The sequence below is a fragment of the Etheostoma cragini genome, chromosome 4, assembly GCF_013103735.1.
Source record: "Etheostoma cragini isolate CJK2018 chromosome 4, CSU_Ecrag_1.0, whole genome shotgun sequence".
Taxonomy (NCBI): domain Eukaryota; kingdom Metazoa; phylum Chordata; class Actinopteri; order Perciformes; family Percidae; genus Etheostoma; species Etheostoma cragini.
Window position 1 is genome coordinate 28156718 of NC_048410.1, and position 17005 is coordinate 28173722.

The window sequence follows — 17005 nt, forward strand, 5'->3', positions numbered from 1 at the left end:
CTTGTTATCACTGCTATGGATGAGTACTTGTCAGGGGATTATCAATACTTATCAGTCAAGTGAAAACTTGCTATGTGACAGTAATTGTTTTTAATCCAAGACAATTGGATTTCATGAGATTAGCTTTGTCTAAATTGAAAGTGTGTGGTTCGGTGTGTTGAAACTCCCTGCAGATTATGGGAAAACTCTTCTGATCTCTTTGCATTTACAGCTGCTAATTTGGTGAAAGTGACTCATATTGTTTTAACTGCCTAGTATAGTGGCACTTGAACCAATTTGCAGATGGAAAATTGAAGATGGTGTTAGTAATATATTTACTGGAGTCCAGCAAGCTTTCAAAGTACAATATGATGTGGTTTTATGGAATAGAGCAGTCAATATTATAAATCTATAAAGATGATTGGTTTCTTTTATTGCCTGAAAATATGCTCTGCATATTGGAGCAACTTCAATGTAATGGAGGAGGCACTTCACCACTTGACACTGCTTCTGTGTTGGGTATTGTAAATGATCGGTCACGAACCGACACCTCTGACAGCTTATCATATGTCACGTAGAGACAGTCTTGTCAGTAAGCTAATGGAGTGTTCTAAGGTTAATTTACTACCATATGAATCCCATCAATATGCAATTAAGAGGTGTAGAAACAGAAGCACCCAGACCAGCAGCAATATCCCCAACAACCCCCACCTTTTAATCAATTAATGTATGTGGCTTAAAGAGACAGGTGCTCCAACAGAGGGTGAATCTCAACACTTTCTCACTACCAGCGCCCCAAAAAGTCACACTTGGTCAGGTGTCTTTGGCGTTGGTTACTGACACAAAAGTCTCCTTTAGCATCTAGACCATTGGCGTCATTTTTTGAGGGACTTGGCGTTACTGTTTGACTCTGTGGGTCGGGACATTACCGCACAAGAACAAGAGAGTTAGGTTTAGGAAAAGATTGTGGGTGGGGTCGCAAAATGTATGTTTAAGTGACACATGGAACGACAATCTCACACAAACTCTGGTGTCATAGATGAAAGTCTGTAAAAGTCCAGTATTGTTTGACCCATTTACCGCCCCAACCTAGCCTGGTCCTACCAGACTCTGGTCCATTAGCCGGGACCAACCAGACTCTGGTCTATTAGTCTGGTCCTACCAGACTCTGGTACATTAGCCTGTCCCTGCTAGACTCTTGTACATTAGCCCGTACCTACAAGACTCTGGTACATCAGCCCGTACTTACCAGACTCTGGTACATTCGCCTGATCCTAACAGACTCTGGTCCATTTCATTTGTACAGAGAATCTGGCCACTTTCCATTGACAAGTGTTAACTTCCTTGAAGACGGGTACTCTGTTAAAGTCTAAAACTATTAGCTCTGCCCAGAGCCACTCTGGATCTGCCATAACCAATTGCTAGCGTTAGCCTTAGCCAACTTCTTTACCACTAATGGAAAATCTAACTTTTCCGGAGCCCATTGGGGAGGAGGGCCACAACATGATGGCCACCAACAAAACTCTTTTGGGCTTCAATTTCTGGGTATTCGGCAGCGTTGCCACAACGGACCGAATGGGTTCATTCACATCTTTATCTGCCGCCATTAGTACGGAACGTCATCGTTCTAAGCCACTACCATTGTTTGGAAAGGTAAAGATTGGCCTGAGAAAACCTGCGAATACACCGCAAACCCAGACGACGTACTGAAGGAAAATGACAATTTAGCAAAAGTACGTAGGAGGATGGAGCCAGGCTAGCCCCAACCAACCTCCTTACGCGGATTTTTGAATCTTTCGTACAACTCACATCAGTTGCTCCTAATACTACGTCATCTTACAGCGCAGCGGTTGAGCTGCTGCTCTGCCTGGTACGTTCCATACAGACGCTAAGGGAGATTTTGATTCTGACGCTGAGAGCCACCGACCAAACGTCAGTATTTGACGGGTTGGGAGTGAGAACGCGTTGTGAATACAGGTGGAGCAGCCATTGGCAGTAAGAAAGAAATAGTGTTTTTGAACATTAAAGCACGTAAACTTGTTCTAGTAGAAAGCACAACTATGACGATAACGGGTATAATAGGTCACCTTTGAAGCAGGACTCAAAGGTTTCAATGTAATGTAAATGTAATGGACTGTATTTACAATATAATGGCTTTTCTAGTCTTAACGACTACTCAAAGCGCTAGAGACATGTCTTGAGAGATTCTTCTGTAACCTCAAACTGTCCTTGACCGATTTCACAAACACTTCTCATTCTGATTTGGCCGACTGAAGTCTTCTAAAAATATTACATTGCCATGACGACTTGCATGAACGACTATGCGATGACTATGCACGATGATGCATGAAAAGGCTCAAGAAAAGAAGACATGTAGACACACTGAATACATGATAAACTCAGCATGTTAAAGCCTCTTCAGATAATATTGTGAAAAGTGATTTTGTGTTCAGCGGTCCTCATCAAAATCCAAGTGGTCCTTGTGCAGCTGGCCATCATCTGCTGCAGTGTCGTCAGTTGAAACTCGCTTGTTGATATTTTTCCTGTTTCAGCCCCAAAATAGTCTATGAAATATTAATATTCCTACTTAAGCCACCACACAAGGAATGGAGTAGGACTGAATGTTGAACAGTTGATTTTCCAGGGGATGTGGGAGATTTCCATTCATTACCTTCTTCTCCTCCCAGTGCTCCTCTATAATACTTTGAATTCTTGCTCACATGTTTTTCCCTAACACTGCCACGACATGTTTGCTGGGATCCCTAGAGAGATTCAAACAGAGGCTTCGTGATATGATATGTATGAGATTTTCTACCTTATCAGCCTCATCCGACTCACATAAGCCCTTGGGAGTTTTAAACCTATTGTCCCATCCATTCAGTTACCATTTTAAGTGGGGATTCTCTTAGCATGTTCTTAGCAGGTCTGCAGATTTGTTTTAGTCAGTATTTTAAACAACCATAGCTCAACAGCATTGCTCTTTCTCTGCTCTCCTTTCCTTGCTCTTTCTCTGCTCTCAGTATTGCCAGTGCTGCTTCCACCTACATGCTTAACCCTAAGATGACATTTGATTCTATCACCAAATAACTGCTGGAGTGCACTGAGCAAGGGAAAGCGGATATTTTCTAACAGTTTAGGAATGGTAAACCCTTGTGTTGTCTTTCTGTCAAAATTGAAAATCAACCCTTTTTTTGAGTCTTTTAATCAAAGTTTTTAATTTCATAACACTTTTGTTCCTTTTTTCAACACTTCTGACTCTTTTTTTCAATGTTTGCCACTTTGTCGACGTCTTCAACACTACCTAACACTAACTTATTGACTTTAGTTTTACAGATATTATAAGGAAATTATGGTCAATAAACCTCATTCATAGGAAATTATACCTAAAGTTTGATATAGAAAAGCAGTAATTAGGAATTGTTTAGACCTAAATTAAAGGAATGCATGTTAATGGATAATCACAGACTAGAATATGTCAACTTTTACTCAATACTATTCCGAAACCACCTCAAAATGCAAAAAATGTAATAAGACACCCCAAAATTAATGAAAGTAGAGATTTGTACTTGCCAAAGAGCGTTTGTGTGGAATCAATCATGTTATTTCAGGTTGTTTAAAAGAACATTGATATAGGAAAGCGGGTCAATTTGATCTGAGGACGTGAGGGTTAAAGTTGCACTTTGTGTCCATCAAACGTTTTTGGGATATTGATTCACAAAGCTTTCTTTCTGTCCACAGCGCCTCCAAACAACATATCAGTGGTGGCAGAGAACACTCCAGCCCCATTCAGTCGATACCAAGCCCAAAACTTCACTCTCGTCTGCACTGCAAAAGGAGGAAAACCAGCCCCATCGGTAAGTTGCTGTTGAAGATACACCGTGCTGCTCGTCCACTAGGGATCTGTCTTTGCAGCACGCAGATCCCTGTTGTTTACAGAGGCAACAAAACTGTGTTGCATGTTGCTGATGGGCGTTTTTGTTCTTGTATAGATATCAGCTCACAGAACACTAGGAGTTCTATGTTTTTTAACATTCCAGTAACAATGGTCTTTTAACAGGATTTTTAAAAGTTGTGTTGCATCGGCACAATCGTTGTTCTCATTGCTTCCCACAGACAGGCTGGTGGTATTTGTTAACCCTTGTGTTGTCTTCCGTGAAATCAGCACTTTTGTTCACGCTTTGCATCAATGTTTTTTTAAACATTTTCTAACTTTTTTAAAATAAAACTATACAAAATAAACAGGCTTACTTGTCCAGCTGACGCGATTAACCAATTAAAGAATTAGTTGATTGACAGAACTGATTTGATCATGTCTGAAATGTGAGGTCACGGAAGGCTTGTATCATGTGGATGCACCGGCAGTGTTGTTGTCATTACTTAGAATTCCTCATGGGAGCGCCAGAAAGTACGCACCATAGCTTTAAGTAACAGGACTGTTACCTGTAACAGAGTAGTTTTACAGTTTGGTATTAGTACTTATACTCCAGTAAATGATGTGACTACTTCTTCCACCACAGACAATGTGTATGCCTGCTATCTAAACTACGTTTTGTCACCAAAACACAAGTGATACAGAACACAACGTAACACTTAAGCGCTAGACAGGATTCTGTTTGTTCCACAAATGGATGTCCGATAGAAACAATTGCTCCGAGTTGTTGGTGTGCTGATTTGCAGCGATAAAACAGTAGAATAAAGAAAAGAGAGAGGGGGTGCCAATGTTGATTTCCCTCTAATCTGGGGCTTTTATTGCGGATCTACCAAAACTAAAAGTTAGTAGTAGTTAGTTTTGACTAGGCATTAGCAGATTATGTTGGACACAAGCCACACACAGAACACACATGCCACACACAAACACACAGATAGTGTATTCCTGCTGCCATGTTAAATAGCTGTCACCAGTGCTGTGTTACTTCATTACAGACTGACTTGATTGATTACCAGCGCTAATTTACTCATGCAATTTGGTCATTGAAAAAGGTAGGGAACAGAAACATTAGTGTTATTGATGGTCACACTTGAGGCAATTAAACTAATCACAGTGACATGATAGTAATGATTGCACACAGAATTATCATTGGAAACCCTTATAGAGGTACATGCAGAAACACACCAGGTAGGCAGTAAAGCAAATACACACTCGCAAATCACACTTACAAACACTTTTGTTATCAACTTTTTGAAGTGCAAGACAAGGTCTTGCAAATACCTGAAGCATATGCTCCAGTGTATGGTGGCATCTAACGGACGCTGTTAGAGAGCAGTCGCTCGCTGTTTGTTCCCACTGGGTCATTAATCATTGTCCATGGATGTATGGTAATGGACTCCAGACCCTGAGCACACCTATCTCCGGCAATTATGAGCCCGGTGAGAGGTGAATACAAGGTGAATATGATTTCCGTCTCTCGGGTACTTCCTGGTTGATGGTGTGATGAGTGAGGTTCCCCCCTGTTATGATTTCACAGGGAGCCTTAAGCCCATTAAAGCTAACCACCGCTGGATACTTTTTACAGCTCTTAAAGAGATATGAAAGGTTTCAGCTGGTCAGTAAGCCCCGACTATCTCTGTATCAGCGGCCAAGTCACAATTTGCTTTGTCAGTGACTCAGAAAGCAAATGATCACAATACAGCACGACTTTTTGATATCAAAAGTCACTGACTTAAGATAAAAAAACAAACGTAAAGACTGTTTGGCTGATGCATCCACCATTGTACCATCTGCAGATTTCAGGCGAATAATCGTCGGAATAAATCATATTCGAGGGTTTTGATATTGCAACAATAATGCAGTGAAGCATGCTGCAAAGACTGTTTACAGTAATTTCAATACAGTAGTTTTAATACTCCAGAATTGTCAGCAGCAAAACACAAGAACGATCTGTTCCATGTATGAAAAAACATAATTCTATTGTTTCTTAGAGTAAATCAATGTGAAATAAAAACCTAACCTTCATTGTATTTAAAAATAAATCCAGACTTTTTACAAATTACATATGTGGGGAAGTTGGAGCAGTAGAAGTGCATGAAAATGTATCACTATCCTTAAAAGAAGATTATGTGCAGGAAGAGGCTGCATAAATCAGATGCAGTGGTGTACTAAAGATTGGTTTAGTTAAAGAAATGGTGCAATAAGGAAGTTGAGAAATGTTTTGCAATTGGATCAGGATGTGGAATATTCAGTGAAAGAGGCATTGCAAGTACTAAAAATGCAATTGAGCACATACACTTCTCAGTAAAGGAAAGGTGATGTGATGTGTTCTAGGATAAGAACATTTAACCAAGAATATAAAAGAATAAAGATTATTTGTCGACCGCTTATCAGTAACAGTGTCTGTAATGGACGAAAAGCATGGAATTAATAAACATAATGAGCTAGGTTGTTCTTGTTTCAGACACATAAGCCCTTTTCACATAACCTGTTACAAATTGGAATGTTAAACTCTGTTATTCCACCTTGCTGTTCCTTATTAAATGTATGAATATGGAATGGGGGGGGGGGGGGGGGGGGGGGGGGGGGGGGGGAGAGTTGTTGTTTTAACCCGGCAGCAGCGTTAGTCACAGAGCTAAATCAACTTCTGTTTAAAAAGGACAGTAGGCATGGAGCCTTGTGTTCCACATCATGTCAGACCCCTACTACTCAGACCCCTTTGAATTTCGTTGCAATTGTTTCATTGCAGCCATTTTCCCAAAATCACAAAAAGTTCATTTTATTTCTCATTAATGTACACTCAGCACCCCTTCTTGACAAAAAACAAAACAAATGTAGAAATCACATGGTCACACGTTTTCAGACCCTTTGCTCAGTATTGAGTAACAGCACCCTTTTGACCTAATACAGCCATGAGTCTTCTTGGGAATGATGCAACTGGATTTGGGATCCTCTGCCATTCTTTCTTGCAGATCCTCGCCAGTTCCATCAGGTTGGCATCTTCAGGTCTCTCCAGAGATGAAGGTCTGGGTTTAGGTCTGGGCTCTGGCTGGGCCAGTCAAGAATGGTTACAGAGTTGTTCCAAAGCCACGCCTTTGTTATTTTAGCTGTGTCCTTAGGGTCATTGTCTTGTTGGAAGGTGAACCTTCGGCTCAGTCTGAGGTCCTGAGCACTCTTGATTAGGTTTTCTTCCAGGATATCTCTCGACTTGGCCACAATCATCTTTCCTTCAAGTGAAACCAGTTGTCCTGTCCCTGCAGCTGAAAAACACCCCCATAGCATGATGCTGCCACCACCATGTTCTACTGTTGGGTTTGTAGTGGGCAGGTGATGAGCAGTGCCTGGTTTTCTCTACACACACTGCTTAAACTTAACGCCAAAAAGTTCAGTCTCGGTCTCATCAGACCAGAAAATCTTTTTCTCATAGTCTGAGAGTCCTTCATGTGGTTTTTGGCAAACTCTATGCAGGCTTTCATGTGTCTTGCACTGAGGAGAGGCTTTTGTCCGCCACTCTGCCATGAAGCCCCGACTGGTGGAGTGCTGCAGTGATAGTTGACTATTTGACTCAGTTTGGCTTGACGGCCAGGTCTAGGAAGAGTTCTGGTCGTCCCAAACTTCTTTCATTTAAGGATTACGGAGCCACTGTGCTCTCAGGAACCTTAAGTGCTGCAGAAATTGTTTTGTAGCCTTGGCCAAATCTGTGCTATGCCACAATTCTGTCTCTGAGCTCCTTGGGCAGTTCCTTTGACCTCATGATTCTCATTTCCTCTGACATGCAATGTGAGCTGTAAGGTGTTCTATACACAGGTGTGTGCCTTTCCCAATCAAGTCCAATCAGTTCAATTAAACACAGCAGGACTCCAATGAAGGAGTATAGAACCATCTCAAGGAGGATCAGTAGAAAAGTACAGCATGTGAGATAAATATGAGTGTCACAGCAAAGGGTCTGACTACATATGACCATGTGATATTTCCGTTTTTCTTTTTTAATACGTTTGAAACAATTCTACATTTCTGTTTTTTTCTGTCAAGATGGGGTGCTAAGTGTACATTAACGAGAAATAAAATGAACTTTTTTTGATCTTTGGAAAATGGCTGCAATGAAAAAGAGTGGAAAATTTAAAAGGGGTCTGAATACTTTCCGTACCCACTGTGTCTAAAATAACACACTGGGCCAGCATGAAGCTGGCATAACGGCATGTCTTCTTCACGGCGATATTGTAGAATCGCTGTTTTAAAAGAGGCTATAGAAATTCATATTGTTGCCCTTCATCACAGTAAACATTTCAGTTTACCACTGAGATCCAGCTGCCAGACAATAGCAAAAACAAATCCATCTACTGGAGCTCTTGGGCTGTAATCTTAAGGAAAATACTGAATTCAATCCCGTAAAAAAATAAAAGAAATAACAAGTTGTGTCTCCTACATCTTCAGATTGGCTCATTTTCACTCCAAAGTAGCTTTCTTTTACCAATTCTATTTTAGCAGAGGAACAGAAACAACAGTACAGGTCCTGCACACCCACACGCATGTTATTCTGTGGATTGGCTAGAGCTACAGTATGCAGAAAGTTTGTATAAGTCCAAACTTCATAAATAGGGTTGGTTTAAAAAGAAATGTACAAATTGCTCTACGCTGGCAGATGAAAAAAAACTATGAGGAGAGTCAATGTTAGTCAGGCCCAGTTTGCACAGTGAACACCCACCCAGTCCTGAGAAGAGGTTAAATCAGCCGTTATAAGTGAAAACACCTGCATGAGAACCATGAGTGAAGGATCTTCTTAATGCTCTCATTGCATGGAAATTATTTGCTAAAATTACATATTTAGTCATTGTGTGAGCCACAATACTATTGGAGGAAATGTACTTGCATCTTGTGCCTGGATAGAAACTAATTCCATGATCACTCCCTAGCGTCAAACTGCAGCCTACAGGCAAACAGACAAGGTGTTTACAATGGAATGATACAAGATATGAAGTCAGGTCTGCACGATGTAAGGAAATTGAGAAAAAGGAGTTACATGGTCTGTCAAAGCAGCCTTGTACTGTCAGTCTAAATCAAGGTTGAGTTATTGTTTGGGTTTTTCCAAAACAATACTTTTAAAATGTTGCTGATGCCTGAAGCGATACTTAAAAAAGAAGCACAAGAGCACAAAAGAGCACAAAACCACAGTTGTGACATTAAAGCATAGGATTGTCTAAGCATGTAAACTCTATTGCACTGTGTAAGAAGAAGTTATTTTCTCTTGCATTTTCTCTTTTCGATAAAAGAGTCACGGCTAAATAAGCCACTGCTGTTTGCAAGGGATTGTGTTTGCCCATTTTAAAGTGTAACTCTCGCCAAAATACAACCTAGGGTCTATTTGTGAATGTGGCCAAGTCAAACTTTCATTTAAAAGCATAGTTAGGACATGAGCGCCACTTTTAAGGTTTACAGTATTATCATTCTCGGTCAAATGGTCTTTTGAATGGAAGAGCTAGGGGCTCCACTATGATAGCATCAAAATTACTATTTTTATAAACTAAGAAGGCTCAACACATGAAACTTTGCTCCAAGTATCACCAGGGCTAGCTTAGACAATAACAGCTAAGTGAGTTGTTAAAAACCTTTCTTTTCAGTATCTCTGTGTAGAAAATGTCTTCAAAGCTTGTGTTAATTTGTAGATAAAACTGCTCAAAGTTTGAAGTTTCATGTTGTGTCGAGCCTTCTTAGTGTTTTAAAAATGTTGATGTGATCATAGTAGAGCCCCTAGGACTGCCATTCAAAAGACCATTTGAACAAAAGTGATAATACTGTAAATCTTAAATGTGGAGCTTCCATCTTAATTATGCTTTCAAACACAAGTTTGACTTGGGTATATTCACAAAAAGACCCTAGTTTGCATTTTTGGCGAGAGTTACGCTTAAAATTATGGTGCGTTTATTGCTAAGGCCATATGATCGAATTTAAAAGATTTATTTACTTATAACTGTAACTTATAATAATATAGCAGTCAATTGCTGTTAAATGGCAAAAAATATCAGCAGTAGGCTAATTTACAATGATGAGTGCACAATCAGTTTACGAGTTGCAATTAAACGCACCATTAAATGGTGTTTGTGTTTCTCTGAAAACTCAGTGACCATGGTGCAGCTAGGCTACATTGTGTCTTTAGCTGCAGACCTGTACGTGCTGCTGTGGAAGTCCCTTTGAGACACTCTTTAGACCATTTAGCTGTCAGCATTTTAACCACTGAGCCAGCATTTCGCTACGATTGCTAGGTGATAGCAACAAATACAGCATAATGGTTGGACCCCGCGCTTAGCTGCCTGTTCTATTCGCCTCAGCAAAACATTCTGTACGAAGTTATAGTTCTAAAAATCTAAGAACTGCGAGCAGCTTGGAAAATACTGTTTTTCTTAATTTTCATGTGCCATTCCGAAAGAGAAAGATCCAGGCCTAACGACAACTCTGACTAGTGCCATGTGCTGTTATGCTTCTATTGCCTCTAATGTCTGTTTCGGAGCCCCAGAGAGCAGGGCAGTTATTTAAGACACACTGTAATGAGACACAGAAATCTGCGTTGTCATTCTGTTAGGTAGAAGAGATTGTGTCAACCTAATCAAAACCCACTAATCAAACTCTGACAGGTTTAATGGATACATTTTAACAGTCATACTATAGGCCCCACAGTCCATTAAACGTCTCAAATCTTTTGAGATACACTACTGAGGTCTTCAGTTAGGAGCAATAGCAAAAGGAACAATTTGTTTGTAAATGGCACGGTAAAGAGTGTCACAAAGAGTTCTTGATGAGGTAGAACTTTTGTTTTGGGTAAATTTGCTATACTTGCTTGTCTAAATTGTTACTGTTATTCCATAGCGAGTTAGTTCTGCAACCTAAATTTAAGTAAAATGTTGCCAATTGATACAGTGTGTCAAATCGTCACATAGCAAGTTTGCCTGGGCAAACCTTGACAAACTTCCAGCAAATTTGAGATCGGCTCTGCAAGTCCATCTGGCCAAGAGCCATGGCCCATTTCTTTCCAAATCGAGGCACCAATCACGTTGGGGTGGGCTTTACACAATGACGATAGCTCTACAAAATGCTCGCTGGCTGAGATGTTTTTCCATCGCTTTGCACACGTCATTTCGTTCATCGCTCTGATTGGTTCTAGCTCTATCCAATTGCGCCTAAAGGCATTTGAGCGAGTTCCTTTAGGTCCTTAGGTCTTCCTTATGTCCGTAGGTCTAGTGTCAACCAGGCTAATACCAAGAAGTAGTTGTTATGAAATAATCAAAGCTAAATGTAGAGCTATTGTCAAAGCGAACAGGTTGCAGAAAGGGCAATCACAAAATAAAAACAAGGTACTGTTGTGGAGTTATTTTGAAACATTATATCATGTACATAATGTAACAGTTGACATAATCTTCATTAACTGTAAAGAATGAGCACAAATAACAAATTTAGACTTGTAGACAGTTTCTATGTATGCTGTTGTCCATGGTCATGCTCCATAACAAAACCTCATTATTAGGTTTGTAAGTGTTTGCTTAAATGTTACTTTGGCCCAGTTGTGTGACTACAACTTCAAACGTCTCCCTTTGCTTTTTGGAGAAGCTCATTTAGTCTTTGTCGGTGCTTCTCCCCCGGGGCTTGTTGCAAAATGAGCTGTTGTCAGCTCTATTTTGAATGTCATATGATTACAAGCCTGGTCTCAATAGTGGCTCACAAGAAATTGCCCTGATTCATTCAGGCAGCTAAATATGACAATTCTGTAGTATTTCAGACTTTAACAATGTCTTAATTTCTTGCTAATCAAACGTATATTCCACCTCAGTTTTTAATAGACTGCAATGAATGAATTACTTAATACACTGACCATAAAAATGTCCCCACATGTGACACATGTACATGTCTGTTTTCTGTCCTACAGCGTGTAACTAAATGACATATTCAGCCCAACACTTACTTTCTCTGGTGCCAAAACTCTGATCCACGCATTCATTACATGTAGAAACATCTACTGCAATATATGGTTTATCTGCAAAATCCTTAAATTAACTTCAATACATTAAAAACTCTGCTGACTGTCTCCTCAACCACACCCTTACCCGTGACCATATATATCATCCCCATTGTCATGGGGCTACCCCATGCGGTATCATGCTAAGCTAACCTTGGTATGGTATGTGCAGTAGTAAGGGACGGTTAGCGTGAACATTATCATTAGCATGTGGGCTTGCATCATTGAACACATGGTTTGTCACTTTATTTCAGTTCATTTAAGAACTAGTCGAAAGACTATAAATCATGGTTGGATAAATACACCACATACACATCTAATTTCAAGTCATTTATTTTGGGTTCATTCACATGTTATAATTTCAAACAGGGATCTGGGTCGAAATGGCAAACAGGAAGTGATAGCGTCTGGAGTAATTTGGAATGGCCCAAGTGTCAGCCAGTGCAGAGGGGTGTACAGAGTTCATGGAGCTCTCTTGAGAAGCTTTTTCAGCATGTAACATTTCATTTTTGATGTTGTAGTTGATATAGGGGCAATTCTTGAAGCCAGACATGTTGGGGAATGCTGAATTAACACAATGGTGTTTGATTGATATCCAATTAACTTTGGTTTGTCTTGTGGGAGGGGCTTCTGCTATAAAGGAAGGAGGCCAAGGCTCCTCTCGAGAGAATGATTTTGGCCTGGGAGGGTGCATGTGCTAGGGTCAGATAGTCAGATGCAAATAGTCAGAGCCTGATTTAGCCTTTTTTATTATTTTGTTTGATAGCAGTTTGTGATGATAATTTCAATAGTTATTAATTAGTTTTTGTTTATACTTATATGATATTGCAGTAAGTCATCCTTGCGAATGCACTTCCATGTGATTGCTGAGGAAATAAATTGAAGCACCAGGTGAAGGAACTCCTGAGTCCATTCCTCCTCCTTCCACCACGGGAGTAAACGTTACACCCATCCTTCAGAATCAACATTGGCTTCCTCTTCCCCAACGCATCTAGTTTAAAGTCCTCCTCCTTATTAACAACCCCTCCATAACCTTGCTCCTTCCTTCCTCACAGACCTGCTCCTTTGCCATAATCCACTGCCACATTTTGATCATCTTTATCAAAAGGAGGTTGCACGTTGAAACAATTTTTTTCCTGGAAGTCATAAATCACATTTAAACCTTGGTCAGTGTTGGCAGCATAAACAATTTGGAAACATTGGCATGCCACCTTTGATTTTCATATGTTGAACATGTTGGCAAATAGTTGCTTATTCAGCATGTTCTATTGAGCCATGTGTTCATATAGCTCCAAAAAGAAGGACTGATTTGTAAGCATCCACTTTTGCTGTATACTAACATGGCATAAATTCATCTCATACGCACCCGTTCATGACAATGCATTGGCTCATTTAAACACCTAGCCATTACTGAGCAACATTTCCTTCATTTAGAGTTATTTTTCTTCCACCGGATAATGTAAGTCCAACATTAACTCTTTTAGAGTACAAGTACAAATATTGTGTTGTTTGTGTGGCTTTAAGGAAGTGAGGTCCAAAATGCAGAGAAGAGGCAGGCTGGTGGAAGCGTAAACTGAGGAGTAATCCACACAAAAACAACAAGGTCTCCAAAAAGCATTATAAAAATGCAAAAACACAGTCCAAAATCCCTAAAAACAAAAATCAAAAACATCCAAAGAGAAAAAGGAAAACAAAATCCAGGAGCACAAAACTGAGGAAAAAATCACAGGGAAAAATAACCTTAGGGAAGAGTCCAAATAAAGAAGATGTCAAAAGAAACAGGGCAACAGTGAACTACACACAGAATGATCTGAGAAGAGACAAAGGGAACACACAGGTACGAACGAGGAACCGCTGATACACCAGGTGAATCACATCAGGGCAGGTAGTATACTAGAGACAAGACAGCACAGACACCAGACTAACGAAATAAAACCGGAAACAAAACGTAGAGACACTCACAAGGGAACACAAGACAGAAACTACAACACAAGAACAGGGAGGAAACAAAGAGAATAAAAAGCCACAAATGCAGAAAAAGAAGCAATAACAAAGCTGAAACATAACACTTTGTTACTGTACACAAGTGGATTTTTCATATACTTTTTACTTCGCTTAAGTATTTATTTTTGTAGCAACCTTTTACTTTTACTCCTTACATTTTAACAGGAATATCTTTACTTTCTACTCCTTACATTTACTCCTTTTGGCGATTGTTGAACATCCTTGCTCACGTTGTTAATGTATTTTAGGTGCATTATTTACATGCTACAGTTACACTGCATTAAGGCAGTGTAATTAATAGTGGGTTTATTGTTGCCCATCCCGATGTTTGTCCTGTTGCTGGTTTGTAATAAAGCATCAAAGGAGAGAAGGCGCTTCTGTCCATGTGTTAACAGACACACCTGGGGCCAAGTTGGAAACCAGAATCAGCTTTAAATACAGTCCTAATCTAGTCCCCACTACAAGTTTTAAATCATTTCACTGGAGTTATCTTTTTCCGCGTCATCAATATTTAGTCCAATCTCATTGGATGGGAATAAACAGTAGCCTACTGTACGTTGCACTTGATGCACCAATCCAAGACGACAGATTCGGCGGCATTCATTTGTGGCAAATAATTGCGGCTTGAAGGCGCAAACGTTAGCACATAGTAATAAGGACGGCAACATGATTAAAAATGAAGGAAAAGAGATCACAAAGATTTGGCAGACAAGAAGAAGAGATTCCCATCATCCTCAGCCTTATCTGAGAGAGATGTTTGAGATAGGAGCCATCAAGAATGGCTCCTGGCCAATGTGCTGGGGAACTTCTTAATTAATGTCTGTTTAGTAATTCATATTTTACCCTTTATTTTCTTTCCAGAAGCAATGTTTGAGCACACACAAATGGATGTACACTTCTTTATATTTTAAAGGGAAGATTAACAAAGACAAATTGGATGTGAGAATTCCCATAGAATCACAACCTGGAGTCCCAGTCTCTGTCAAAATAATCATATACAGAGTTTTTAGGCCTATTGGCAGACATCCATTTAAAATGTAGGCAATGACATATAAAGAGCCTTATTTCATGTCCATTGAACTTTCTCGGGTTTCACTCTGGTAACGTGTGTGGTCCAGGTAGCTTTGCATACAGAATGGTTGTCATTCAATAGGCAACTTCTACTTTTATACTATAAGTAAATTAACAAGCCTGTACTATGTTACTGTTACTTTTAAGTTAAATCAGTACTTCTACTTTTGCCAGAGTATTCAAAACACTAGCATCTGGGAGGTTTTGCCATCTCTGCTCTCTTTTAGCTCTGTTTTGGTCAATACCAACTCCCGAAGTCCTGGGGCAAACATCTGGCACAATTAAGTTCACCAGCCAGTTCCTAACTGTGTCTGTCTGACGTTCAGTGCTGAGCAGGAAGTGTACCTTTTAGCTTTTTAGAGCTGAAGACAGCTGCCTGCTGCGGCCACTGCAGACATAATAAGAACAGTGAGACTGAACCAAAACAGTGAAGTTGTTGCAGGACAACTAAACAATGGATGCAACTCACTAGGAAGAATAGAAATCAATATCCAAAGATTTTGACTGTACCTGCTTTAAGGATTCATTTTAATAGAAGTTAACCCACATTTTGTATTCCCATGGATCAGAAAGTTGTTCTATTTCCCGCTGCAAGAAAACATAATCAAACAGGTTCCTCTAGGGGCGAGCACTGCTTAAAAAGCAGCTGCTGTTATTAGAAAAGGAAGAGAAAAATAGTTAGGAAGGACAAAAGCAGCTGATTATGCTGCAGATCAGCAACAATCCCTTCAAGTAATTAAAAAAAAAATCAACCACCGGTGAAGCTGCACAGTGTTTGTGCTGCAAATGATATTTTTATCATCAGGTTTTCACATAATTGATATTTCTTTATTTTTACCTGTAATATTTACATTTTTTAAATAAATACTGATATACTAACAAATTAAATACAAATAATAATGCTAACAATGAGCAACATTATAGTTGCTCTATTTTCACTTTCTCTCATTGTACAAAAGAATCTCAAGTACTTAATTTCATGCAAGGTTTGCTTTTATCCTAAACAGAGACATACGCTTTGTGTGTTCTGATAAATTCGCTTTGGTCCTCCATTAAGAAAAATGAATTCTCTGTTGCTATGCAACATCCTTTTGTGTCTTTCCAGCGTCCTTTGTAATGTCTGACATTTCATTCTGTCTTGGTGTAGACATTTGAAAGTGTTGAAGTTCATCCAACTCGGCTACTGTTGCATGTTATGCTAATACTAATATAAAGCAGTTTTAGAAGGCTTGTACTTTGCTTTTTGCTCATTATGTTTTTGGGTTCTTCAAAGGTCACATCAGGATTAATTTGTGCTTATGTGCACAGCCCATAACGTTGAATCATTATTATAATAGTTGAAAGTATTTCAGTCATTTTTTCAATACGAACACATTATGACGTGTAAATGTACTTTAAATTTGTTCAGCATTTGAGCAAAGCAGCAGCCTGGTTCCAGACCTTTGAATCACTACACAGATGTCACATCATGATTTGGGTGGAGATTCTAACCGGTCCCCCCCCCCATCATAAGCACAGGGTCGCCATTAATGTGAAACATGTTAAATGCTGCTATAGCAACAGCTACCACAGCTTCAATGTCAACTAAAGAATGTCATTGGTGGGACAAATGCATCACTCGCTAATAAATAGTTAGGTCAACACAACACAAATAAAATACAGTTCTAAAGATGCTACAATCACAAAGGTTTCTTTGAAAAAGTCTCATGACGTGGTGCTATTTGAATGTTTTTATATACGTAGACCTTGGTGGTCCCCTAATACTGTATCTGAAGTCTCTTTTATATAGACCTTAGTGGTCCCCCTAATACTGTATCTGAAGTCTCTTATATAGACCTTAGTGGTCCCCTAATACTGTATCTGAAGTCTCTTATATAGACCTTAGTGGTCCCCTAATAGTGTATCTGAAGTCTCTTTCCCAATATGTAACCTCGGTGCAGAATTACAGCCACTAGAGCCAGTCCCACAATGAGCTTTCCTTAGGACGTTGCATTTCTGAGTCTGTAGCTTTTGAGGAG

General features: G+C 39.7%; 1 protein-coding gene and 1 long non-coding RNA gene across 3 annotated transcripts in view; one reads left to right on the plus strand and one right to left on the minus strand.

Moving 5' to 3' along the window:
* The window catches only part of igsf21a (immunoglobin superfamily, member 21a), a 217678-nt gene that overhangs the window by 170148 nt on the left and 30525 nt on the right, over positions 1–17005 (plus strand). For both annotated transcript variants that reach the window (XM_034868272.1, XM_034868273.1), the window contains exon 5: positions 3718–3833. In XM_034868272.1, the coding sequence (XP_034724163.1) occupies positions 3718–3833 (116 nt within the window). The remainder of the gene's footprint in view (positions 1–3717; positions 3834–17005) is intronic.
* LOC117942713 lies at positions 1799–16854 on the minus strand. Its single transcript, XR_004656200.1, has 3 exons — positions 16843–16854; positions 10049–10055; positions 1799–1885 (listed from the first exon to the last, which is right to left on the minus strand). It is a non-coding gene; the product is annotated as an uncharacterized LOC117942713 (long non-coding RNA).